This window comes from Callospermophilus lateralis, unplaced genomic scaffold (assembly GCF_048772815.1).
Source record: "Callospermophilus lateralis isolate mCalLat2 unplaced genomic scaffold, mCalLat2.hap1 Scaffold_64, whole genome shotgun sequence".
Taxonomy (NCBI): Eukaryota; Metazoa; Chordata; class Mammalia; order Rodentia; family Sciuridae; genus Callospermophilus; species Callospermophilus lateralis.
Genome location: NW_027514767.1, coordinates 1251923 through 1279768, shown reverse-complemented (window position 1 = coordinate 1279768; position 27846 = coordinate 1251923). Strand labels below are relative to the sequence as shown.

The 27846-nt window shown below is 45.1% G+C and overlaps 1 protein-coding gene across 1 annotated transcript in view; it reads left to right on the top strand.

Moving 5' to 3' along the window:
* LOC143388570 (pyridoxal kinase-like) overlaps positions 1 to 27846 on the top strand; it is a 151386-nt gene that overhangs the window by 108235 nt on the left and 15305 nt on the right. The window contains exon 2 of the mRNA XM_076842251.1: positions 26628 to 26750. Coding sequence (XP_076698366.1) covers positions 26628 to 26750 — 123 coding nt within the window. The remainder of the gene's footprint in view (positions 1 to 26627; positions 26751 to 27846) is intronic.

Below are 27846 nucleotides of genomic sequence, written 5' to 3'. Positions count from 1 at the left end.
CTCCTGCCTCAGCCTCTTGAGTCACTGGGATTATAATATGCATCACCACACATGCCTAAAAAAATGAGACTTAACAGAAATTAATAATTTTTGAGCAAATTTTTTAATCTCATCCCTCTTCTAAAACTAACATTCTTTGGGAATTATAAATGCTAATCAGAATTACATTGCTTATGTACTTTACTATAAGCCTGATACTTTTCTCATTCCTTTTACAGACATCATTTTACAAGCTCTGTAAATCCCTGAATCACAAATCTCTTTTTATTTTCACTTAAATGAGAGTAATATTAAGGTCCATAGAAATCAAGTAACCTGTTCAAATTCTTAGAGCTAGTGAGTGAAGAAGGCAGTGTTTTACTTTCCAGTAAATAATTTATTTAAAAAAATATCAATAATGATGAACCAATATCATAGATAAAATTCAATGATTCCCCAGTGTTTTGAGTTTTGTTTCTAATCTCATCTCTTATATTTAGTTTTTATTCTAAGCACTTGAAGACACTACTTCAATTGACTAGCATTAAGTAATAGACATTCCAAAACCAAATGTCATAAAATAGCTTTATCAATTTCTCAGGGTGCTATATAGAGTGAATGTGGCTTCTGAGCAGCTTTTTGCTCCAGGTGACATCAGCTGGGGTTACTAGTTCCAATGTATTCAGCTGGTAGCAGGACTGAAAAGTCCTGGGAATTTGCACCTACAGAGCTGTTTATGAATCCTCTCCATATAGGCCTTGGCTTCTTAACAGCATGTGTCCTCAGGGTGGTAGACTCAGTAAGGGGCAGGTCATTTCAAAGGGAAAAAATGTAAAAGTTGTCACTCTGAATAAAATATGAGCATGAACCAAAAGTTACCCATTGTTTTATCTGTTAGACAAAATATGTCACTAGGCTGGTTCATATTCAAGCGAAACAGACTTAACCACATGCTGAGGGTTCCAGCAATCACATGTGGGGATGAAAAGAATTGTCTATGACCATCTTTAAGGATTGTAGCACAGATATTATATTTTTACACTATATTTTCTTTTTACTTGTCAAATATTTATTTCCCTACTCTTTGGTGGCAGTGCTTGAATCCTAAAGTATGTGAGAGAGAAAGAGGGAAGAATAGAAGGACATGAGAGGTGAGATAGAAGCAAACATTAATATTTTAGTGTGCAATTTGAAGTGGCTCTCAGTCCTTGATTTTTCTTTATGCCTATGCAGGGCAGACTGAATGATCCACGTGAGTGGTGGGCCAGGAACAAAGCAAGAGTGTCAAATTGAAGCAATTCTTGAGATCCAATAAGAGAACAGAAATCACAAATACAAATAAAAAGCAGGAAAAAAAAACAAGTGTTTGGTGGTTTCATGCAGGATCAGATCAGAAAAGAAAGAAAAGGATAAGATGTATTGATTTTGAATGACAAGCTCAGGATTTAAACTTGACCTTTTTGCTCAGAGACAGCCCCAAGCTTACTCTTTGAAATGGCAGTGGAGACAACATAACTAAGGGAGAATCAAGAAATTATTTTTACTTACTCAATGATGTCTAAATCTTGTCAACTATCTGATCTGTTTCTGAGTACACTTTTTTATGGTCTTAAAATATTATGACACATGTTTTGGAAAGATATATTCTTGACAGTGCAAAACAAATTATTACAGTGTTAAATGTTTTAGAAAAGTGTCAAGCTCAGAGAGTAGATTATATAACTTAGAATTTCAAGGTGAAATGGAATTCTGAAAATTATTAGTCTTCCAGTTAACATAATACACATTCTTAATATTGAATAAATGTAATTATTATCACAATTTAATACAAATACTCAGAGTTTGATTTCTACTCTACGAATCCAGGATGACTGATATTTCCATCCCTCATCAGCATACCCAGCCAACCCAAGCCTGAACCACAACAACAAGAAACATGTCACCAAAAGCAGATAATTCAAAAGAAGACACATTGATAAAATTATCTGACTGAATTTGAAAGTTGCTTTTAATAGAAAGGTCTTGTTAGGGAATAGGAAATATCAGAAAAGGGAGAAGATAACTTGGAGATTTTCAAATAATATCTCAGTTGTCTTTCAATAAATCTTTAGGGCACTTCATGCACCAGGCTATCTTCTAAATACTGTATAAATGTTTTTTCACATAATCTTCATAAAGATGTCCTTTGGAAGGTGCTACTATTATCTTTATTTCACAAATATGACACAAGAAATTATACTCTTGTCAAAAGTCATCTTTATACCTAATGTCAACCCCAGCTGACAGTTTCTTTCCCAATGCTAAATAATGGGAAGGAACTAGCCATTTGAAGAGCAAAGACAAAGGATTGCAGGAAGAGAAGCAAACAGTGCAAAAGCCCAAAGGTGAGAAGGAGCTTGGTTTGTTCAAGGAAGAGAGAGAAGGTGAATGTAGTTATAATGTAAGGAGTGAGGGAGAGAGCCCATGAATGAAAGGGTAGGGCACAGACATGGGCAGACAACATGCTGTGGGGAGGCATGTAGGCTACAGTCAGGAAGTCAATATTTGATTACTGAATGAAGCTTTATGGTAGCTTTAAAAGCAGGGAAGCAGCATTTCCAGAGGGAAGACTCACTGAAGTTTATTTTACTGGCTTGGTGATGAAAGTGACAGATTCAAGTCATCAAAATTAAAAGCACTACTTTCAACTCTTCTTGCTCTTTTATTTATAATAATAGCTTATTATAATGTGAATGAGTAATTCTACATTTAATAGAAGCCTATGAATTTAGTGTACTTGAAATATGGCTGACAATGAATTCATTTGGCAAATTTCTCTTTGTGATGGTTTAAAGCCTCTGCTCTGGAGGACATTTAGGTTCATTCCATTATGTGTTTTAGAATGAAGAAAATACACACTTTGATGCTTAATATGACAGTCTATTTCTGTAGTTTCTGTTGCAATACAGTTTATACAACAGAATAGATATATCCCTTGTCTTTAAATTCTCCGAATTTAATTTAAACTAGTGCACAGCAAGAAAATAAAGAAAACAAAACAACAACAAAAAAAAAACAAAAACAAACAAACAAAAAAAAAAACTACAACAAAAGTCTTTGCAGGGAAAGAATGTAGAATGGACAAAGTCATTGGTATAATCCAGACCACCCATTCTCATACTCCTATGACAAAAGTTAACTTTTACAAAGCCTAGACAATTGAGTCATATCTGATAAACCAAAAGTAAAAAACTCAGTACATGCAGTAGGATTCAAATCTTACGTAACAACATCCATTTGTCACAATTGCCATTTCGTTGAGTATTATGAAATCTTAAAGCAACACACACATGTGTGTGCGTGCACACACACACACACACAGTCACAAACACACAAGTGTACTTTAATATTTTCTGGAACACAGAAAGCAGCCACTAATATTTGAGAACTGTTTTACTAATAAGATGATGTTTTACTCATCATCTCATAAACAGATAATGTTATTTACCTCTAAAAGTTTAAGGTAGCCTCACTTCTTTTTCATGATGCATTTGATTCTTTTATACAATTTTACATATTACATATTCAGCTGAAATTAAATATTCATAACTTTTATAACAGCCACCAAGATTACTCTTTTAGAAACATTTGCTTCTTAAGGTATTCTCATTTGTTAAGTTCTATATATTTAGCATAAATAAATTTTAATGAGTGTATCATCTTTATTTTTACCCTCAATATTTTTCTTATTAATATTACTTAATATTATTAACCACATTCTGTAATTAAGAATTGAAAAACCCTCATATTTTTCTGTGTATCCGTATCCCACATTATTCTCAAGTGGAATAACTGATTACATGTGGCAATTGATTTTGAGAAAAGCTGATTCTGTGTGTAGTCCCTTTGCCTTTGCTTTAACTAAGCAAAATGAAAAGTGTCTTATATTTTATTTGACTTATTAAACATATGCAACTTGCATTTCTACTTACCATTCCATAAATTATAAGGATATACAGACTATTTAAAAATTACTATTAATTTACTATTTATTACTTTTTTTATTATTTTTTATTATTTACTTTTTTATTATTTACTATTTATTACTAAAATTACTATTAATAGAGAAATTGCCTTGAATTTTAAACATCTCTAAGGACATTATATTAAGATTTTATTATTACTTTGGGTTTTAAAAATCATACACATGGCAAGCAGTATTTTTATATTTCCCAGGTGTCCCATACAGATGCTGATATATAGGTGCAATTCTGAAATGCCTAGAAATTGTTATCCAATTTTTTGAGCTAGAATTAAACAAACAAACAAAAGAAAAAAAAAAGAAACCCTAGTGGTTATTTGCTAGCTTCAAAACATGAATCAGAGGCTGGAGTTGTGGCTCAGCAGTGGAGTGCTTGCCTAGCATATGTGAGTCACTGGATTCCATCCTCAGCACCACATATAAATAAAAAAAGATATTGTGCCCACCTACAACTAAGCAATATTAAAAAAACAAAACAAAACATGAATTGGTCATTTTAATGATGCATGTCTTCATCTAAGCATAAGAAGTGTCATAAATGTTTTTAAAACGCTAAAATTACTTATCAATTGTTGAAAAATCAGAGCTATATTTTAAAGGAACACAACATAATCAAAACATTGTATAGCCACACCTTGGTGATAAATTGAAAATTAAATTAGCTTTGCAAAGAATTGCTCAGAATTGTCAAATCATCAAATCAAGAAATCACTTTCTACCATAGATTTGTACTAAACTGCCTCATGATGGATTCTATCATTGACTCTTTCTCCTAATCCCTTATCAAAAATAGTATCTTCTTAGATAAGACGTATGGGAAACCAATAATGCAACCAGCAAGGACACAGTGAAAGGGGTCTCAAAGCAATTTAAATGTACTTTGATTTCTTGATTTCTCTACTGTGCATTTTCTTTTACATATAAACGAAGATTATCTAGTCACATTAAAAAAAACTTGTTAAGAATTTTAAGAGCCTGCAGTGACAAATCCGAGAAAAGTATAAATTAATAATAGATATAAATAAAAATGTCATTTTCCATTTATAGAAGGAAAAGAGAACATCTCATCTTTTTCCATTTTCTCATGGGTTCCTTTGGAAGCATAGTGAATCTCAGCCAATAATTTAATATTTAAAATAAAATTAATTCTTTTAGACATTGATCCCATCATCAATTTTTATAATGTAGAGAAATCCTCAATGTCTGTGTAAAATAATCCCTAAATGATACATATTTAACATGGGATCTTCATGAGACATAGAGGAGAATATCACAAAGTATAGCCCTTTATCTCTTAAGAAGATGAAAAGAAATTTGTTTTTATGAATTTCCTGTGTATCTTAAATTTTGTTCAAAACTCATAATCACTTTCATGCTAATTTATGTGCATATAAATCTGTTAATGCTTATTTGGCCACAGTTTGTGTTCTCTCTCTTCTGCACTGGTACCCATGGTGTTCTTTTTGTTCATGAGGAAACTTTTTTATTTCTCCAGCACAGGAAAGGATAATATGACCCACAGAATTCACATTAGTAAATTAAAAGAAAAAAATTACACTGGAATTCAGTAAAGAATTCTCAGTGAAGCTTCAAAAGTAGAAAATTCCAATCACGGGAAAGGAAATATTTTAAAATATTTTAGTGAGGAGACTATACAAAGAATTGGTTTTTCAACTGGAGATCATAACACTGTATTTTACCAGGTAGATCCATAATCTACCTTCTTAGAGCTCCTTACCATATATAACATATTTTAGAAAGTTTTCTTCTGTACTACATAGCACTAATCAGTGTGTTATTGAAATTTTTAATCCAGGTGTCTGCCCCTTCTACACAATCCTAAGATTGTAAAAGCCAAAACCTGTTTTCTTCAATAATCTGTCTGGATTCTAAGAACTAAAATCACACCATACCATCTATATTAATATGACTGTGGTATTTCACTGTCTTCCCTAATATTTCTTTGCTCCATCCAGCTAAAGTAAATAGTTTTGAGTGTTTCATGTGGGAACTTACTTAAGGTCTGTTTTCATCTTGAGAGAAAACACCAAAAGACATTTTTATTACCCACATTTCTTTTAATTTCCTTAAGAACTCTTATCTTATGTGTTCCATCAATCCTGGGCCATTGTATTATGATCCCAACTCAATCTGAGTCAAGACTTCATCTTGAAAGACCCACTTCAAATCAAGTTTCAAAACAGTTGAATTCTTGGTTAACATCTAGTCTTGCAATTTCCCCCCTCCCCATGAGAAGGATTGTCAAAGCTTTGTGAGTTAAGCTACTCATTTACTACACTAATAGACTCAGCTTTGCCTTCTCAATCAGTTTTGTTGATAATATACTGGGAAACCAACTTTGATAATCCTTGAGAACAGTAATTGTTTTCATAGTTACAAAATCATTAATTCCAACTTATTGCCTAGGAACTAATTATGAATTATGTAAATATGTGGTTTGAGATAACAAACAGATTTATGTAGTCTTTATGTTTACAACTCTCTATATGTAGATATTTGCTGTTTTTGCATTCATTTGTAATGCATATCACAATGCCTAGAATATCATGTTATGAAATATATGCTTTAAGAAATTACATAGTTGTACAATTATCATAGTTATTACTACCATAATGAGACCTTTATTAATGATGATCACAGGCAGTAAAGAAACAGAAAAAATAAGATATTCTGTTTATTTTATTGTAACCTGATAACTTAGAGCTGAGCTCTCTCCCCAAAAGTATTCCTTGGATTCATATTTAAATGAATCATACAAATTATTACCAATGTAGAGGAGGAGTAGATCACAATCTGACCATCTCAGAATTCCAGAAATTGAAGTAGCATATTAATTTTCTAATATCATAGGCTTTATGAATTTTTCCTTATACATTTTTTGTTTTGTATAATGAGAGTATCTTGCAGGACTGTTGAGAAAATTAAATGAATGAACATATGTAAGTAACTTAGAATGAATGAATAGGACCATTCACAGTATAAATATCCTCTAAGTGCTACCTATGTCATATGACAAACTGATTTCACCAGGGTTTATTTTCAACATATGTTGCACTCATGTCTTTGTCTCTATTAAAAGGCTTGAATGTGGCAGAAATCCAATTGTATTAACACTGAGGAATAGATGAGAGGACATTTGTGTGTGTGCTTTTCTTGTTTCTAATGCAAATACTCCCCAACACACAATTTTTTTTCTCTTCTCATGGAGTCTACCAATTCCATCATTTTATTCCATCAACCTTAACAAATAAATACAACACTATACAGAGACTGGTTAAACAGCATTGGATTATTTGCATTTTCATGTATATTATTTTTTCTTAGTTGTTTTCAATTTTTTTGAAAACTACATTAAAAAGTTCACTGTAGAATAAACAAAAGATTAACAAACATCCTTTTTTCTGAAATGCTAAGAGCTATTGGAGATTTTTCAAAAATATAGGAGTATACATGTGCATTTCTATCTTTTATTAAGTTGTTTCACAACTCTCTAAAAACTATAACATATTCAATTAAATGTTAAGCAAATTGATTTTTACATATAGGCATACACTCTTGTCTGATTTGTTAATTTAATTTTAATTGACATTATTTTAAGTTTAAGTTTGAATTGCCCTAGGAAACCAAGGTTTACATCCATTTGCAAATTCATTTCAATAAATGAATCTATAAATATGTCTGTTAAATTATCTATAAATATGTCAGTACATAGTTCTTTCTAATAGCATATCACATAGTTTCTTTTCATTATTACATTTCCTTTTGAATTCTTTCTAAACAGTTTATCAATTATCTCATTTAACTAAAGAGATAAAATCTTTATGATTTTGTATCTGCATGAGTGATGTTTGTGTGGGTGCTTGTGTGCATATGCATAAATTATTCTGTAGCAGTATTTTTTAAACAACTGTCATATTTAACTGGAGAAATTATTTGATTTTTCTTTTTCCTTTTTTTCTGATAATTTCACAAAGAAAAAAACAATTAGCTTATATTAGACATGATAGTCTTAAAAATTATATTGTGAACAGGTAATTTCAAAAAAGATAAGATTTCTAGTCTCAGGATAATTAAACTTTTAGATAATATATGATTCTTGAATTAATACAATCCAACTTTGTACTTAAAAACAACAAACATAAACATGCTTGGTTTAGTTGGTCAATATTGCTAATGAAGATAAAACTTGAAAACAAACCGTAAATCATGCCAAGGGATTTAGTTTGCCATTGGTTTTGTTTTGGTGAAGTTTCAAAGGTATTATTAAGGAGAGTAAAATTTTGTGTGCAGCAGAAAAGAGAAAGACTGAGCTATTGCAATCTCATTCTTGTTGAAAAGCTCCTCTATTAATATGGGATGTTTGGAACTAGGATACTATTATGATTTGGTGTGAGGTCTTCCCCAAAAAGCTCATGTGTGAGACAATGCAAAAAAAATCAGAGATGAACAGATTGAATTATAAGAGCCTTAAACTAATAAAATGTATTAATCCACTTGATTGGATGAACTGAATGGTAACTGTAGGCAGGGTTTGGCTGGAGGAGCTAAGTCTCTGGCAGCATGCCTTTGAGGTGCATATTTTGTCCCTGCTGAGCCAATGAGTAGAACAGTGTCTCTCCTTTCTGTCTCTCTCTCTCTCTCTCTCTCTCTCTCTCTCTCTCTCACAGACACACACACACACACACACACACACACACACACACACACACACACCTTTACTCCGGCCATGTCCCAGGTCCTGAACTGTTTTCCTCTGCCACACTGTTACGCCATTATGTTTTGCCTCACCTGAGGCCCAAGGAATGGGCTGGCTATCTATGGACTGAGATATCTGAAACTGTAAGCCCCCAAGTAAACATTTTCTCTTAAAATTGTTCTTGTCAGATCTTTTGGTCATTGCTTCAAAAAAGTTGACTAAAACATAAATTTTCTACTTGGGATTTGGGTTCATGAGATGTACTTAGTAGGTCGCAAGGGGGAAAGTGAGTGGATTGGGAGCATTTTACAAAAGGAAACATGTTCATTTTTAAGGGCAGAGGATTCTCTTGGCTCACCGTATGCTAATAAAATTTGACCATTGGGAAGCTTTTGGAAAACAAACAGTTTTTCTTAATGGTCCTTTGGAGATTGGGTGGGGCTTCCATGGCAAGCAGGCTTTTGTTTCCCATAGGGATGTCTCCTCCTTCTAAATTAATGTTTCTTATTTCTCATGCAGTTAACTATTAAGTTATGTTGTGTCTTTGCTTTGAACAATAGTATTTAAATTTTAATACAATTATATCATTTTTCCTCAAACAGATATGCTCTTAAAATGTATCTCCAGTCTTCTGTGTTTTGTATTATTAATAAAATACAAACTTTCTGCTAATGAAGTTTAACAAGTTACTTTGTTTGTGTTTAGAAGACTGTAGCTCAGTACATAGTTCTTTCAAATAGCATAACACATAGTTTCTTTCCATTATTACATTTCTTTTGTATTTTTTATTCCAGAATTTCAAATGTACCTTCTCTTTTACCAATATTGATGTGGCTAATTAAAAGGCAATGATTGCATTTATATAGTTGTAAATATGGATTAATCAATTTGCAAAGCAGAATTTTATGTTCTATGTTTTTGTGAGTCCCTAGGACTGATTCTTCAAATAATGCCAGGATCTTTGCATAAAGACCTTACACTGCAAAAAAAAAAAAAATCTAACACCTTAATTTTCTATATTCTGATATAATAATGCACAAAAGGTGGTAATTATATGTTCAGGCTTATAATACACCTCATAATTTTTTATCATGTTAGAAGCAAAGAGAAATGTCTCGTTATATAAAGAGTGGTTACAAAATTTTGAAGAAATATGTACATATAAAAGTGAAAATAATCTTGCTGGAAGTCATCCTTGGAGTAAAGATACATGCGAAAACATAATAATTCACATTTAAAATATATATGTGGAAATGCAATAACACACACTTAAAATGTACATTTAAAATCCACACTCAAGGAAAAGAGAAAATGAAGTTAAATCACTAAGACAAAACATAGAAAGCAGGTCACATTTACCAGAACACAAAGTTAAAAGACACAAGAGGTTGCATGATCCAAACGCTTATTACCTCATCATAAACACATATTAAGGTTCTTCATCTGGAATCCTGTACTCAATTTTCATATGTCTTTAAAAAAGCCATAAGCATCAACAGGAGAACATGATTCAAAGAATGGTGTCTTGCTCATTTCAAGGTCTGAATTGAAAATAACAGTAGACTTGTAAATATTGATTTAATGCATACTCATCATTAAGCAATAAGCCTGTAGGCTTGCAATTATTGGTTTACAGAGAGAGACTGTGATAAATAAAAATCTTTGTCCTAGAAATCTGAGTATTGGAATTAACATTTGCCTCAAAAACCTAGTATCTGTAGATTGTCAATATAAAAAGATATTATTCATAGTTTCTTCCCCAGTGCACTTTTAGAAAGAAGCTGGATGGTGTGTTTAAAACCAAGGAACTTAGTGTTCCAAAACAGACACACAAGAACAGAAAGACATGGAGAGGTCTGATGTTCTGAGAGCTCATGTGGGTCATTTGCTTTTTAGAAAATGTTTGCTTACCAGAAATCTGACTAGCAATAGATTTTTCTATTCTGTATATAGAACCATGTAGGCATCAGGGATACAGTAGGTAAGTAGAAGCATTTCCTGATTATGTAATTCTAATCAATATATTGTACTTAAATACACCAATATATTAAAAACTTTTCTCCAGAACTTCCACGTTATACATACTTATGTACAGATGCAATTTCTCTGTCAGTCTATCTGTCCCGCACCTCTCTCTCTCTCTCACACTCCCCTACACACATGAGGAGAGAGAGAGAGAGAGAAAGAAAGAAAGAATGAGGTGAAAGGGCAAGATTGGTACAGGAAAAAAATATATTAAAAGTGTATTTGGTGTTGGTTGCTGGTGGTAGAGACCGTTAGAGACAAGGAAGCCATGGTTTGAAAATATATGTGTGAAATATTGTGTATTAAACATACTATCGGAATTTCCCTACACAATCAAATAAAGAGGAACTTCGCTGATGTCACAGTGTCATCACAATTAATTTTGAATGGATTATGGAGGAAACAATCCTTTAAGAAGTTAATATGCCAAGATCCACGATTAAACTAAAAGTAAAATATTTAGATCTTTTGCATTTTTGATATTACTGTATTAGTTGGTTTTATTTCTATTATACTTCTCCCATTTTTTAATTACACAGTTTATCATTTTTTTGCAAGTATGTATACATTTTCTAGATCTATCCAAGACAGAAATGATTAATAAATATCCACTTTTATTATCTTCATAAGTCTGTTCTGTTTCTTGACTCACTTGATGTTTAAACTTTAAATAAACATAGTTAATTTTAAGCACATAAATTAAATTAAATTTTCCTAATTAATAATCACAGGTTTTAAGTGCTCATTATCTTCTATTACTATCATCAATATTTTTCACTAATATACCCATTATTTTGAGAATTGCATTATTGATCTATCCCTAAGAAAGATTACTGTGACACATTATTAAGCTTGAAAGATCTTTTATTAAAAAAAATAGGCTTTACACTTCAAAATGCAATTCAGTAGATCATTTTCTCTTTTTAAGGTATTATGCTTAATTCTTTTTAATATAATAGAGCTTTGTACTTTTTTATTCTTCTTACCTTCTGGAACTAGGGGAAAATGTAGACATCTAATTAATTCTATCTACCTCAAAGGAATAAGTCCCTTTGCTTCTAAGGGTGCTGATGAAACTTGTTCCCTGGAACTAAATAAGCTATGACAGTTAATGGAACTAATTTACAAGTGAACAGATGAGGGAAATGAATTGTTTCATGGATATAAGGACTTTGAAATATTGATGTCATGGAGGTGATCATCCAAAATTATTCTATCTTCATATTAGAAAATAGAAATTTAAAAAATATTATTCCCTTCTGGCTTAAAAAAATATCCTCTCCCCAGCACAGGATAAATGGTATGGCAAGAGCATAAACAGTTAGAATCCCCTTGGTATATATATGTATCTACACATTGAGAATTCACATAGTCATATGAACCTAAAACAGAGATACCTCCCTCAGTGTGGGGAAATCATTGAATATGTCTGACTTGGGACATCGTTTGTTGACCATATTTATTTACTTATTTTTCTTGAAATACCTTTGTTAATTGGTTTATAAGAATTAAAAATTTTGAAATATTCTAAATATTCTAAATTTTGAAATGGGCTAAAATTTCTAGAAACACATGAGCCACATATTCAAAATGGCAACCCAAGAAAGGTATGAGCTGAAATTCAATATCTTTCTCTTTCCTTCATTTGCCAATATCCATGAGGATTGAGGTTTCCAGTTATTAAAACTGAGATGATGATGATTCTGAGAAATATGCATTGGATAGTTACTTGGGAAAAGTATAATAAAATGCAATAGAGAAATGGAATCTTGCTCGAAGGACTTTTAGATCTCATTCTATTTCTAGGATACTAAAAAACTTAAAAAATTTCTGTGTATAAGCTAAGTAAAAGTGGATTTAAAAAAAAGAAGTGTAATTTCCTTTTTAGATTCTTTAGTTTGCTTATAGGAAACTATGAGTGTTAATCTGAATTGTCAACAGGATTGGATCAAAAAATGTCTATGGTTAGGACATTTCTGGGTGTTTCAATGAGGTTCTTTCTTTCTTTTTTATATTTATTTTTTAGTTGAACACAATAGTTTTATTTTGTTTATTTTAATGTGATGCTGAGGATCAAACCCAGAGCCTTAAACATGCTAGACAAGTGTACTACTGCTGAGCCACAATCCCAGCCCTCAAGGAGGTTATTTCTAAGAATGATTGGCACATGGGTCAGCAAATGGAGGCAGAGATCTACCCTAAATATGAGCAACAGAAGTCAATTGGTTGGGATCCCTGGATGGAATAAAAAAGTGGAAGAACAAGAAAGCAGAGGAAGACACAAAGTTCAATTCTGAAATATTTCAATTGCTGCTGCAACCACTTAGGAAATCAGACTTTAGCTTCTTCACTCATCTAAAGCAAACTCTGAGCAGTGACTCTGTATATAGTTTCCAGGCATTTGATCCCAGATAGGGGCTGCACAATTGGTTCCCTTGTTCTGAGGCTCCATCTTCTTGAAGTGAGCAGCTACTGGTTCCTCTAGCTCTCCAGTTTGCACCCAGTCATTGTAGGACCATTCAGCTTCTGGTGGTAAAGCCAATCTAATCAATCCTCTTTATGTAATGATATATATACATGCATACGTGTGTGTGTGTGTGTGTGTGTGTGTGTGTCTGTGTGTGTGTGTGTGTGTGTGTGTGTATACATATATTCTGTTGGTTCTGTTCTTCCAGAGAACTCTAATACAGATTCTTTCCTGTATTTTACTTGATAACTTTCCAAAGGAAAACCTGTCTACCCAGAGTAGGATAGACTTATCTGAAGTTAATTAAATCAGAGATCTGAGATTGTGATTATACATATTAGGAACATAAAGAACATAAAATTTGAATTTATAAAATAATTTTTGAGAAGTAAAAAAAAAATTCTTTTAAAAATATAAACATATTTATAAATGTTCATAGTTTACACTCCTGAATTTCTGTTATTTGATTTCAGAATAATCAAATAAACAAAGCTCTACCCTTTTTCTAAATCATTAACACATTTCCATTTAAAGGCTTTTAATAGGTTTTTTAATTTTAGGGGTTTTCTGGTTTTGCTTTTTTTTTTTTTATTTGTGGTGCTGGGACCAAATCCAGTGCTTTGCACATCTTAGGCTAGTGTCCTAGTGCTGAAATACACCCCTATTCCCATCAACACATTTTATGTTTCACACCAAGTATAATACTGCTCAACACAGATAAATTTTATACTCTGAAAATTTATATACAAAATAATTTTCCAAAACTAATAAAACATTTTGAAGAACTAATAAAACATTTGGAGAACTGCGAATTCCCATTAAAAGAATTCAGTCAAATTAAAGTACCTTGGAGATGCAATAATATGAATGGGTTAATTAATTAGCTTACTGAGATGGTTCCTAATCCTGGAAGCACTTCAGAGTGAACATTAAAAATAAATATAAGTGTTTCAACTCAGGTTTAATGAACTGTGTTAGCCTTTTATTGCTCTGACCAAAATACTTGATAAGAAAAAGTTAGACAAAGAAAACTTTACCTTGGGTTCATAATTTCAGAGTTCTGAGTCCATGATCAGCCAACTCCATTGCTCTGGCCTTGAGGTGAGGTAAAATATCATGACTGCAAGATATGGTAGAAAAAAGCAAATGGAAGCCAGGAAACATAAAGACAAAAAAGAACAGTTAGAGGCCAGGGATGCATACAATCTGAGGCCATGCACCCAGTGATCTACCATCACAGAAAGCCAGAGAATACCTGTTACTGGAAGGACTCCACTTGCCTTCATTTTTTTTCTTCCTTTTTGATAATTTATTCATTCATCAAACATCTACTGAATGTCTATTATAAATAGAGAATTAGGAAATATGTAAATAAGTTTATATTATGCTCTATGGGCCTAAGAAACTTGTATTTTATTTGAAGGAAAAGAAATTCTACCAAGAAAAAAAGTAAAATAACTGTTATTTAATAGGTGGCGCCACCCATTACCCTGGACATCATTCTTGCCATCTCTATCTTATCTCCCACACAGTTTTCACTCATCAATCATCAAACCCAAATATCACCATATATTTTCCAATCTTTTTTTTCTATTTCTAGCATCATCAATCATATCCAATCTAACACTATCTCTGGTAACTTCTTTAAGAGTCTTCTATTTCCTGGCTTCTGGTTCTTCCAATTCACATTTCCCATGCAAGTGAAGTTCCTATTATCATCTTGTCATCTTGCTGGAAATCCTAAAGAATATTTTGAAAAACTGCGTGCGGATCCGCGGCGGGGTGGCCGGTCGCCCCCAGCTGTGACCTTGGCGGGGTCCCGCAGTGAGCCCCCGCTTGGGGTCTGAATTTCGGGGCACTGTGGCCAGAGCCTGGCGCGCCCATGAGCCTACTCCGTGGGCTAGTGGGCGGGGGCGGGGAGCCCTGCTGGCGGGTTGGCCGGGGCTTGGAGTGAGGGGTGCTCAGGTGGGATCAAGCCCCGGTGCACCAGCTGTGGCATCCGGCGAGTGCCTCTGGCCAGGCCAGCCGTGGGCGGGGGCTCCCTGGAGGCGACAAAAATGCAGCAGGGTTGGAGGAGTCACACCTGGTAGGACCCGGCCCTCGCGGGCAATGTCCAGGCAGGATGGTGAGACAGGCAGGAGTTTGCACTGGCCTCCAGGTTCTGCCCCTTGTCCCTTGTGGGCCTCATGAAGGAGAGGATAGTAAGGTTGCAGACAGGCCGGTGGTCAGGAGGCTGGGCCAGCTCTTGGGCTGTCCATTCCTGGAGCCCACTGTGTCTTCACGTGTTACTGTAGGCCAGGCACCTACTGCTTCCTGGTTATGGTTGGATGGTCAGGAGGGGACCTGGATACAGTGGGTATTAGGCTGGGCCTGAGGCAGAACTAGGGTATTGTGCTGGGTGGGCCTGGCCAGGTGATAGCCCCCTTGCCTGCCCACCTTTGGCATGGTCTGTGACAAGGGCAGATATGGCAGGTCCTTGGGCTCCTGCTGTGCACACCCAGTCCCTGTGCTGAGCATTGCAGGACATGAAGAAGGGCCACCTGCTGGGTGTTCTGGTTCACATCTGTAATCCCAGCTACTTGGGAGGCTGAGGCAGGAGGATCTAAAGTTTGAGGTCAGCCTGGGCAATTTGGCTAGATCCTGTATCAAAATAAAAATTTAAAAAGGGTCTTGGGATGAAGCTCAGTGGTAGAGCACTTGCCTAGCATTCTTGAGGCTCTGGGTTCAATTATGCAAGAAATAAGAAAAAGAAAAGGCCACCTGTTTGCAGCAGGCCTGCAGGTTGGGCTAGTGTGGAAGGAAGACAGGAAGGGCCAACCTGGGGGTAGCATGCTCAGCTGTGGAGCAGGAGTTCAAGACCAAAGGGATTGGGTGGCCACTGAGTCTTGAGCCTCTGTTGGGAGGTGCACGGTGCCTCCCCACCTCAGTCTCAGGCTTGCCCCTCATTCCAGTGGGCAGACCTTGATTGGGGCAGTCAGTGTGCAGCCCCTGGCTCATGGGGGAGGAGGACATAGCCTCAAGAATGCTAGGCAAGTGCTCTACCACTGAGCTACATCCCAAGACCCTTTTTTATTTTGATACAGGATCTAGCTAAATTGCCCAGGCTGACCTCAAACTTTAGATCCTAGGACGGCAAAAGACAGGGTCACTGAATGGGATGTGCTTGGAGCAGGGGTGCAGGGGTAGCCAGGCAGGGTGGAGCCAGGCTGGGCTCTGCACAGCCCTACCCACCCGGGCAGTTGTGCATGCCGCTGTGGCTCTCTGTCCCGTCCCTCCTCCCCTCCTCCCCACCTGCCTGCTGCTTCTCTTCTTCCCTTCACTGGGTAAACTGCTCTTCTTCCTCTTGTCCTGGTCCTTCAGCAGGGTTCCTGGCTCCTGAATTCCCAGGCATGTGCCTCGGCTTCTGCACCAAGGAGGAGGACATAGTGTGCCTATTGCCAAGGGAGCGGCTCTTCCGGACAACCCATTCGGGGAAGAGCTGTGCTTCTTACCTGGGGTCCCAGTGCCCAGCATCCTTATCTGTGGCTCCACAGGTGCCCATGCTGGCATTGTGCTCTTCCACCCCTGTGTTTGAGCACCACTGGGCAGAGAGAGGCAGTGGGCTGAGTGGGGTGGGCTGGGATGGCTGGCTGACCTGCCCATCCAGCTTGCACAGCCTCAGGAAGCACAGGAGGGGCCTTCAGAGGCAGGTCCATGGGGAGCATTCCCTGAGGTCCAGAGTCACCGTAGTGGGGGTTTTGGTCAACACTACACAAGTTGGAACGCCAGAGTATTGTCTACATGGCCAAAAGTGGGGAAAGAAAAGCTAGAAAAGGAGAAGGTCTAGGCTGGGGCCAGGCCTAATGCCCTAATACTGCATCAGAGAGACCACAGAATGCCCCAGGGGCCTGGCATGGGGCTGGAGAGGCCACTGTGGAGACTGACCCTAGTGTCCAGGGCTCTGTGCCACAAAGCAGGTGTCCCATCTTTCTGTAATATGCTCTGGGGGACCTGGGCCTGGTTTCTGATCCTCCCTGTACAGGGCACCATCTCTGTTGGGGTCTGGTGCCAGGGCTCCTGAAGCCCTTCATGCCAGGTGTGACACGTGCCCTTGGCCTTCGTATTCCTGCTGATGGCTGACGGCTGTGGCTTGGTGCAGACTCTCACCTTAGGACCATCAGGGTCCTGCCTCCTGCACACTCCTGAGTCCTCGGGCCCACTTCTGGGTCTCATTCAGGCAGCAGAGCAGCCCCTGCCCTGGGCCAGGGAAAACATGCTGACGAGAAGGGAGTAGAACCTTGACCCTGATTTGGGTTTTATTTCTGGGCCTGAATCCAAGGTGCATTTTTGTGCCCAAGGGGAACGTGTTTGTGGGACCAGTGCCAGCAGGGCTGCGAGCCAGGCAGGGTGATCTGGGGTTTACAGAGTACAAGGAGGATGAGGCAGTCTCCTGGTTCTCATGCCCCCACCCACCTTAACCACCTCTGCAGCGAGGAGAGGCAAGGGGCTTGTGGAGTCCTGCACACAGGCCTGCGAAGCGTCTGGGCCGGGGAGCCCTGCTGCTCTGGCCCTGGGCTGTGGGTCAGGGGAAGGAAAGGTGTCCTGCTGCACACTGCCTGTCCACACACTGCCAGGATCATTTCCTCTTCCCCCGCCTTTTTTTTTTTTTTAATGGAGCTGGAGATTGAGCCCAGAGCCTTTCTTGCGTGTGCCTGCAAACCCTCTGCCGCTGCCCCAGCCTATTCCTCTTCAGGGGAAAACCCCCAAGTCTTTCAGGCCCAGAGCTCTGGGTTGTCTGAGCCTGTGGGTGTTGGTGCAGAGCCTTCCTGGCATGCTGGTTGGGAAGTGGAGATCCCAGGATGCTCAGAGCAGCCTCCCAACCCTGCTCCTGCCCTCTTGCCTCCCAAGGTGGGGTCACGGTCAAGTTTACCATTACAAAGCCCCTCAGATGGGGTGAGCTAAAAACAAATTTATTCTCTCCTCTGCAGGGCAGGGGTGCACTTGCTGGCAGCGGGGCCCTGCATGTTCCCAGAGGGTTCTTCCTGCCTCTCCCAGGTTCTGGTGGGCCCAGGTGTTCTTGGCTTGTAGATGCATCATGTCTGATCTTCTCCCTTGTTCTCCTCTTCCAAGGACACTTGTCACAGAGCTCAGGGCAACCAGCTAATCCAGGACATTCTTATCTTGAGATCTTGAACTTATATTTGCAAAGAACCTTTTTCCAAAGTGATCATGCTCAGAGGTTTCAGTGGACACACCCTTGGGGCCACCATGTGGTCTGCCTGGGGTTGGAGGGGCCTGCAGAGAGACCCAAAGGGGCAATTAGGGTTTTCTAAAAGGCTCAGAGGTTGGTGACATCCTTTTTGGGATATAACATGAACGGCCTGAGGGTGGCAGCAAGCACTGCCAAACTTGCCCTGCTGGGGGGCACTGGAGCCTGTCATGGCCACTGGGCCTGCAGGTGGCTCGGAGCAACTTTATGTCCTTGTGTCAACCTCTGGAGGAGTGGGCCTGAGCATTGTGGCTGTTTGGCCTCTGTGCTGGGGTAGCCTCAAGGATTGTCGGGGAATCATGAACACTGGACACCAACTTACTGAATCCATTGGCTTTGAAAATCCAACCTGGGGCCTTAGCTCAAAACCCACTTAAATACTTTGTCCCTGGAACAGGAAGGCAAGGCCATAATCTCCTGCCCCTGAGGACATGGTAAGGTGGACAGCTTGGTTTGGGGCCTGCAGAGAGCAGCCTTATTCTTTGACTGTCCTGGCCCCTTGTGCAGGGGCAGACCCTGAGGGGCAAAGCCATGCCTGTTGACCAATGGCCTGGGCCTGGACATCCTGCAGGAAGAAGCAGGGCGTGGGCATCAGGTTGTGTTGGAATCCTAGATTTCAACATGGCTCTACTCCTCTCTGACAGGTGACACTGGCAAAGTAGCCATGGCTGTGGTCCGGGGTCCCTGGAGCCACAGGACAGTGGCAGATGCATGATATACATGCACATGTGGGCAGGTCACTCTTGCTCGCCCCCTTGGAGATGGGTCGGAGTTGGAAACAGTCCCGTGTCTTCCATCCCTCGTTCCCACCAGGCCGTGCTGACCTGCCTGCTTGCTCTTCTCTGGCTGAGTTCTCCATTCTCCCTTTGGCCGCTGCTGAACCCAGGTCTCAGCCAGATGGGTCCCAGTCCTGGAAACATGGTGGTGTTTTTAGTATTTTTTCTGCACGAAAGAACAGTATCCGTTGTTCTTGCTCTTGTGACTCTGAATTTGGGGCTGAGGGTTCTGCTGTTCTCTGCTGTCACAGAGAAAAGTGAGAACAAACTGGTTTCATTTTCTGATTGCTCTTTCCCTGCTTGGACCACGTCTGCGTGCGTGGGTGAGGTGGGTGAGGTGGGTGAGGTGGGTGCCTGTGCGTTACAGGTGCGTTACTTGGTGCTGCTCTGCCCTCTGCAGGACACTGACCTCATTTCAGTAAGGCTTGGGGTGATGCTTCCCTCTATGGAAAGCGGGGACACTGGCTGTGACGTCTGTGGCTGCACGCCCACACAGAGCTCCTGAAGTAGTCATGGCCGGTCCTCCTTGGTGACCTGGAGCCGTGACATGGGGAACAATGGAAGAAAGGAGAGAGGAGGGGGAGTGCTGGGGACGGGCTCAGGGATGCAGCCTGGTAACGCCGCCCTCCCTCCCTGCCCGGCCGAGCACCCAGCTCCACGTGGGGCCTCTGTTCTCAGGGGTTCCGCTGCTGGCACAAGCCTGCAAGCCCCTCCTCGGCGGCCCCAGGAAGCTGACCTTGTGGCCTCCTGTGAGAGCCACCAAGCACCTGGCAAAAGCAGTCCCCTTTGGGTGGCTTGAGGAGCGTGGTGGCAGACAGGGCCTGGCCCTCCCAGGGACCAGTCTGTGTGTGAGTGAGGCGCAGGAGGGGGCCAGCACTGGGCAGAGATCCTGCTGAGCAGGTCAGGAAGAGCAGGACTGGAGCTCTGCTGCCTTCGGGTGGACAGCCCGAGGCCTCACTGAGTGGTCATACTGGGCCGGGAATACCTTTTTGGCAGCCTCTGGACAGCTCAGCAGCCTCCAGGTGTCTGGTCATCTGATCTCTTCTAAGCCAGGGGAGTGGCAGACAGGCTGGTATGTGGCAGAAGGAGGGGGACTTCCTACCAGCCTGGTTCTCTGTGACCCCCTGTTGCGTAGAAGAACTGTGGCTAGGCTACCAAGTCTCTTGAGTGACCCAACGGCAAGATGGGCTGACCATGGTCAGCCCCTAGGTGTTGCCAGGAGCTTGGGGTGAGACCCTTGCCTTGGGGCTTTGCAGGGCAGCCCAGTACCCGGGAGACCATGGATTCCACTGCCCATGGTGGGGCCTGCCTGGCATCATGGTCCCAGCCGTGAGGGCTGTGGGCACAGAAGTGGGTGCTGGGGGCTTGCGGGGGCAGAGCTGTGACTGCAGAAGCAGGGCACACACGTGGGCAGAGGCAACTGGGGGGCTGGGGGTGAGCTGGGGAGGTAGGAGACCCCTGGGGAACCCAGGCTGTCTCCTGAAGTTCCCGTGGAGATCAGGATGAGGATGTGGCTTGGCTGGATTGTAGGCAGCCTCGAGGACCCTGGGCCCTGGGCCCTGAGGTTTCTCAGGTGACTGACCTCCTCTCCACCCCTAGAAGGCATTGAGTGAGGGTGGGCTGGCCCCTGGAGGAACCATGCTGGAATATTCCGGAGCTTTCCCCGCTCTGCATTCTGAGTCACTCTGCCTCTCCCGGGAGGAGGGATCCGAGCGGCTGCTTCAAGGCAGCGACTCTCTGTGTCTGCCTGGCTGCTGGGGGAGGGTTGAAGACATAGGGGGGAAGGCGTCACGGGCCACTGGGAGTGGGGGCCACCTGTCCACAGCAGCCGCTAGCCTGCGTCACTGCCAAGTGGGGGATGCTTGGTGGCCATGGGGCCGGGGTACTGGGGCTGCTGTGGCAGGAGGAGGAGCTTGTATCCTGCAGCTGTGGGTGGAAGGAGGGGGAGGAACAGAGAGCCTCTGGCTTCCCTGTTTGGGCTTGAGGGCCGGGAGTGCCCCTCCTCCTGGGTGCACCTGAGCCGGGTTGCTATGGAGTTCAGGCAGTGGAGGGTTGAGAGCCTTTCCAGGTCCTGCCTGGGCCCTGCCTGGGCTGCTTTGGGCACTGGGGCAGGAAGTCCGAGCAGCTTCCTCTCCCTGCAAGACAGCCTGTGTCCGACATGCACACGACATGCACACAGCTACAGATCTCGCCCAGGCCACAGGCAGGGACCCCCTGCTGCAGTTCGGGCACCATCCATGTTGAGGGGCAGAGGCTGCCCACTGCAGGTCTCCCAGGGAGCGCCCACTATGGTGGCAGTGAATCTCTGCCTCCTGGGGCGCTGAGCCTCCCAGTGCTCAGCCAGGCCTTCCTCAGCTGGACCCGTGCTGCGGCTGACTCTGGGCACTGGAGCTTCATCTGTTAAGCTTCTTGGCTGAGACACCCCATCTCAGAGGCCGGGGGAGGGACGAGCCTGAGTCCCTGAGCATCCTGGCAGGTCCGGGGTGCTGCAAAGAGCCCAGGGTGCTGCAGAGAGCCCAGGAGGCAAGACATTGATGGGGCCCTGAGGGCTGGAAGGAGCACACTGTTCCCCTTACTGGCCTGGGTGGAGGTAGGCCCAGGACTGTTCGTGCTGGTTTTTCCTGCACACACACCTGTGACGGGGACGGTCAGACCAGTGTGAGATGGGCAGCAGTGAGGAATACAAGAGAACAGCTGGGGTCTGTCTGCCCCCCACTCGCTGTGTCCCTGTGTCTGTCTCACATGCCCTGGCTGTGGGAGAGGTGGGGGACTGCCCTCCGTCAGGACTGTACTGCTGACCCTGGAAGCAGAACTGTAGGTGGAGGGTGCTGCCCTCGGCGAGGGAGTGGAACTGATGGCACAGTGGCTCTAGGGCCTTGGGGTCCAGAAAGTGGCCAGTAGCTCTGCAGCAGGGGCTCATGGAATGGCGGGGACCCTGGCTGCTGCTTGGGGTGTGAGGCTGTGGTGGTGGACACTAGTCTGGGCTTCATACCTGGGCAGCAGTGGACCCTCAGGGGTAGGTTTGGAGGGGTGCAAGGGGTACGACTTGAGGGAGCTGGGGCAACATCAAGTCCAGAGGCCAGTGAGGACCATTGCAGGGAGTGCGTGAGGCAGTGTGAACAGGCTGTGGTGGGCCGTGCCAGCAGACGTGGACCCGTGGGTAGGTGGGCCGAGGGGCGGCTGAGCTGGAGCGGTTCCCGGTCCTCTCTCCCTGGGTGGCACCAGCCAGTTCTTCCTTGTCTTGAAGCAGGTTGTCCACCTCCTGGCTGTGTGCCAGCTGTGTGCAGGTGAAATCTGAAGCGGGTGCCTGGCAGGGGCTGGCTCACAGGCACGTGCTGGTTTCCCAGGTGTGGACCCTTCCTGCCAGCCCAGTGGAGCTGTGGCGGGAGATGGGGGGAGATGCAGGCGGCACAGGGCGCAGGGCCGCTGTGCAGAGCAGAGGCTTCCATGCTGCAGGGCGTAAGTGATGGTGAGGTGCGGTGAGCTAGCTGGGAAGAGGCGAGGTCTGCTGGCCTTGGGGTGCTCCGGGCCACGGGAGCGGTGCAGTCGTGCAGGCCGGTTCCACGCAGCCATTCAGAGTCCGCAGTTTTCACATCTCGGGCCTCCCCTTCCGCCCAGCAGCCACTGGAGTTGGGTGGGACCAGCCTGGCTAGTATCAGTCCTGGGAAAGAGGCCACCTCAGGTTTCACCCATATGCAGAAGCCACACAGGGCAGGTGAAGGCCACTGGGGTCACTTTTGAACCAGGGGGCCCCAAGGCCATTTGGGGCACCAGGCTTTCTGTGACACAAGGTGATTTCTCCCTTAGGAGGCACAGACCAGCAGTGCTGTCCCCAAAATGGCCTGAGGTGGCTGTGTGAGTCAGGGGTCTGGGGCACCCTGGCAGGGGCCTGTGTCTGCCTGCTGCCCACCGTCTCCTGACCCTCAGCTGAAGGAGCAGCCTGCGGCTCCCTGGAGGGGTGGTGGGGAGCAGATGGCCTAATGAGGCAGCTGCTAGGCCAGAAAAGGCAAAAAGGGAACCCAGTGGTGACCCAGGGGCCAGCAGCTGGCCTGGGGTGAAGGAAGAGGCTGGGGCCATTAGAACTTGAAAGCAGGGAGGGGCCGTGCTGGGAACCTGTGCTGGGGGCCATGGGGCCTCCCTGGCGAGGGCTTCTGTGAGTGAGGGCAGAGCATCAGTGCCCTCCCAGCTCGAGGCAGGGGCCTTCGGGAAGGGCCTGGTCAGGGCCCCGGCCTCGCGGAGCCCAGTGCCCACATGGGTCTGAGCCCAGGAGCCCGCCTGGCTTTGCCTCCTCCCGAGTGTGGCTGAAGTGCAGCACTGACAGGTGACTTGGGGTGCTGCCACAGGCATGTGGCGCTGAAGAAGCTGATGGGGCGGCGTTTGGAACGGAGAGGCCAAGCGCATCTCAGCCCCTTAGCTGTCATTGAAAGCAGAGGACAGCAGCTTCCTTCTCTACACGAGGGTTGAGTGTCCACACCCAGAATTGTCAGGATCTCCAGGACTGTGTCACGTGGCTTTAATCTGCTTCCTCAGTCTTCAGGGACTGAGATGCTGCAGGCCGCGTGGCGTAGAGGGGCCCCGGCCAGGCAAGCGAACTCTGTGATGGGACTGCTGATTTTTGTTGATTGTTCTAGTGATGGACCGGCTTAGTCCTTGGAATGACCTTGGTGAACACAGATCGTCAGTGTACAGTCCAGTGGCTCAGCTCCAAGTGAACGCCACCCACGGAGCAGACAGAATGTGCAGAATGCCAGGGCACCCGGCCGGCTGCTCTCACGTGGCTGGGACACAGCTGCCATCTCTGCTGCCCGCCTCCTGCCCCACGTCTCTGCCTGGCTCTCAGTTTCTCACATGCTCCACGGGTCCCTCTGTCTCTGCGTGTCTCTGGCCCTCTCGCACGCTTTGTCTTTGCATATCTCTGTCTCTCCCACATGTTCTGTCTCTGTCTCTCTGTCTCTCACACACGCTGCCTTCCTCTGTCTGTCTGTCTGTCTCTCCCACACTCTGTCTCTCACAAACCCTGTCTGCCTCTGCCTCTCCCACCTGCTCTGCCTCTGTCTCTGTCTCTCACACGCTCTGTCTCTTGTCTGTCCCCACATGCTCTGTGTCTCTCTGTCTTTCACTTGCTCTGTCTCTCTCTGTCTCCCACACGCTGCCCGCCTCTGTCTGTGTCTGCCACGTGTGCTCTTGCCCTCTGTCCAGCACCTTCGGCCGGGGAGGTGACCCGTTTCTCTCTGCCCGCCGCAGGTCCTAAGGTTTTTCTGGAACGTTCTATGGAAATAGGCACCAGAAAAGCAGCTTGGTGACCTGCTGTCTCCTGCTGCCTCGTCCCCTTGACCTGCCAATTGTTTCCCAGAGCTCCTTGTTCTCATTTCCTGGGACTTTGGCCCAGGGGAGGGTCTGATTCTGAGCCATGTTTACCTGGAAGTCCTCACACTTGGTTGGTGGGACTTTCATGCTCCCAGCTCTGTCCCCTCCCTCCTCCCTGGCGGGCTACCTCTAAGTCACCAGTGGATGGAGTGGGCGGCCTTCGACTCAGCTCTCCCTGAGGCCTAGGCCCCGGCTCCCATGCCCACCAGGCCCTCTCCCTGGGTTGGTGGCACCTGCCAGTGTGGAACATATTTGGTTAGTGGATTCTTCAGTGGTGACTTAAGCCTTTGGTGACTTAAGCATGGAAGGAGCCACCGTAGACCTGGCTGGGAGTGGGGACGGGGGCAGAGGGAGACTCAGCGCCCTCTGGAGAGGCTGGCAGGGGTACTCCCTGGTAAAGGGGGTGTGATGTGGCTGTGTGTGGGAGTCAGAGGCCCCTCGGGGGTGGACAGCCAGCCACAGGGAGCCGAGAGCAGGTCGAGGCAGCCAGCAGGTGAGCTCTCAGGAAGGTGGTAGAAATGGAGGGGTGCACGCAGGAGGAGGGATGACCTGGAGATGGTGGTGGGGTGTCTTCCAGCAGAGGAGGCACGGGAGGTGGGAGGATTGGCCAGCATGAGCCTCAAGCTCCTTGGGCATGGCCAGTTGTCCTGATTGCAGGTGGCCAACCCTCCCCAAGTACAGCGCCCGGGGACAGCCCTGAGCCTCCCAGTCCAGTTGAACACCTGCCTGTGGCATGACTGAGTCCGTGGCCCCCAAGTCAGGGCTGATGGCATGTCTGGCCTTGACACGGGGACAGGATGGCCCGAGCCTGGTGTGGGCAGGCAGGTGGGGTGCGGGAGGCCCCAGGCTATCCCTGGGCGCTCGCAGGGCCAGCAGGAGAGCCAGGGCCCACGGGTGGCTGACCCTTGCACACTGCCCTGCTGTGTATGCTGCGCCCTGCGCTCCTGCAGCGAATGGCCCTGCCTGGTGGGGTGGGGAGGGCCTGCTGCCCCAACACTGGGCACAGGGCCACGGACAGGAGACTGGCTCCGGGCTGAGTAGTTCCCTAGGCAGTTGGAATGGCTGGCTCTGTTCAGGGGCGCAGTGGGCAGTGTGCGACCAGGGAGGGGACTCTCTGGCAGGGCCACTGTTGTGGGTTCACTGTGATGGTGCCCGCAGGACCAGCCTGGCAGAGGCAGGTGGGCAAGGTGGGTAGGCCTGGCAGTGATCCAGGTAATGGGCTGAAGAGTGTCCTCTCTCCTGTGTCTGGTGTCTACCTCCTCCAGCAGCCGAGGGGCACCGAGGGAGTCCTACCTACTGAATGTGAGAGGCCAGGGAAGTGGGAGGAGCCAGGGAGGACTCCCACAGCATGGCCTGCCGCCGGCCCTGCAGACGTGGCTCCCCTTCCTCCCTCCATCAGAAAAGTGCTCTTACTTTTAGAAAAACGTAAGCTTTTAAACTCACAGGTTTTAATTTTCTTTAATAAACTGCTTCCTGCCCTGAGAGTGAATCTGCTTCCCCTGACTACAGAGACCCCCCACATGACCCCGCAGACCAGGGTGTCTCAAGGGCCCAGCTGCCCTGGCTGAGTGACCCCATCAGGGCCAGTAGGGGACTCCCTGCCAGGGAGCAGTGAGGGTTAGGTGGCCGTGGTGGTTCGGGGAACCTCGGGCCAGCTGGCGCATGAGGACCAGGGATGGCCAACCAGGTGGCTTGGCCGGCCCGGGCCTCACTTCCTCAGAAGGGTGGAGGCTGGGAACTGAAAATCTGGCACCAAAGATGGCCTCACAGCTGGTCCCCGTACTATATTGGTTTCCTTGAATGATTTCATTTGGTGGAATTTTCAGAATCATCCATGACCCCTTCAGTGAGTTCAGCTGGACAGGGGCTCTGCCTCAGCCTCTGGGCTGCTGAGCCCCATGAGTTTCCTAAACAAAGGACGGGAAGCCCCTGGCTGGGCTCCTGGGGCCCGAGAGTGCCAGGGGTCATCAGGTCAGGGAGAGCCGCACCCACCGTCCCCGTTACTCCCCTCCTCCTCCTCCAGGCAGGTGCTCGGGCTGTCATCAGGGCCCCCCGACCCTGGGCTCGCACACCCGTCCTGCTGTCTGTCTTGCAGGTGTTGGGATTTGAGATCGACGCGGTGAACTCTGTCCAGTTTTCAAATCACACAGGTAAGGCCTCGAGCAGCAGTTGAGGTAGAGCTGAGCACAGGTAGGTGGCATGGGCCCCTGGGAGCCAGAGTGCCATCCTCCTATGGACGAGGGCCTCAAAATGTCACCCTATACTGAGTCTGGGGGCAGGAGCTAGGGTTTCCTCATCCTTGATGTCTATTGGGTTTGGATCTCAGCTCTGCTGCTCTGGAGCTGTGTGACCTAGAAGAGGTGACAGGGCCTCTCTGTGCCTCAGTGTCCTCCTCTGAAAACCAGGGTGGTGATCCAAGGCCCAGCTGGGGGAGAGAGTTCCATGGGTGAGCCCCAGGGCTGGTACCTGGCTAGGAGCACTGTCCTCCCGCGAGGTCAGCCCTGCGGGAGGCCTGTTCACACCCTGTCCACCAGGGGGCGCTGTGGGTGTGAGGAGGTCCCTTATGTTCCAAGGTGAGCCTCTAGGCAGTCTGGATTTTTAACACCAGTGCCACAGAGCGGGGCGTGTGTGCTCATGGGGACTCCGAGGACTTGGTTGCTCTGAGCACTGAGGGGTTGTCTGGAGGGAGGGTGTGCACCCCACAGCCCCGACCTGTCCTGTGTGCCCTCAGGGGCTGTGTGTGGAGTCCACCCCACTCGCCAGGGTGACATGCCCCTGACATTGTTCTGAGCCCAGCAGGACGCGCAGGGTGGGCTGCAGCCCTGTGTGCAGGAGGGCTCCGGGGTGCTCCCAGGAGGGGTGCGGGAAGGCTCCAGGGTGCTCCAGGAAGGGGTGCTGGAGGGCTCCAGGGAGGTTAATACCTGGATGGGGTATTAACCTTATAACCTGGGGTGGGTGCCAGGGTCAGATGGAGCCTCTACTTGTCAGTAAGGGCTCTAAGTCCAGAGACGTCCAGAAACTGATGGGCTCTGACTGCTGTTTTTACCATTCCCATGGTTTAAGTAAGAGAGCAAAACCGGCTTGCACACTGAGTGGCTACATTTGCGCTTGAGGACTGCAAGGAGCCCCTCAGCACCATTGGAGATGGGCACGTCTGCCCATGAGCCCCTGCTGCCCCCTGCCGATTCCAGCAGGGCAGGGCCTCAGGCTGCAGATGTGGCCAGCTGCCCTCCAGGTCCTGCAGCT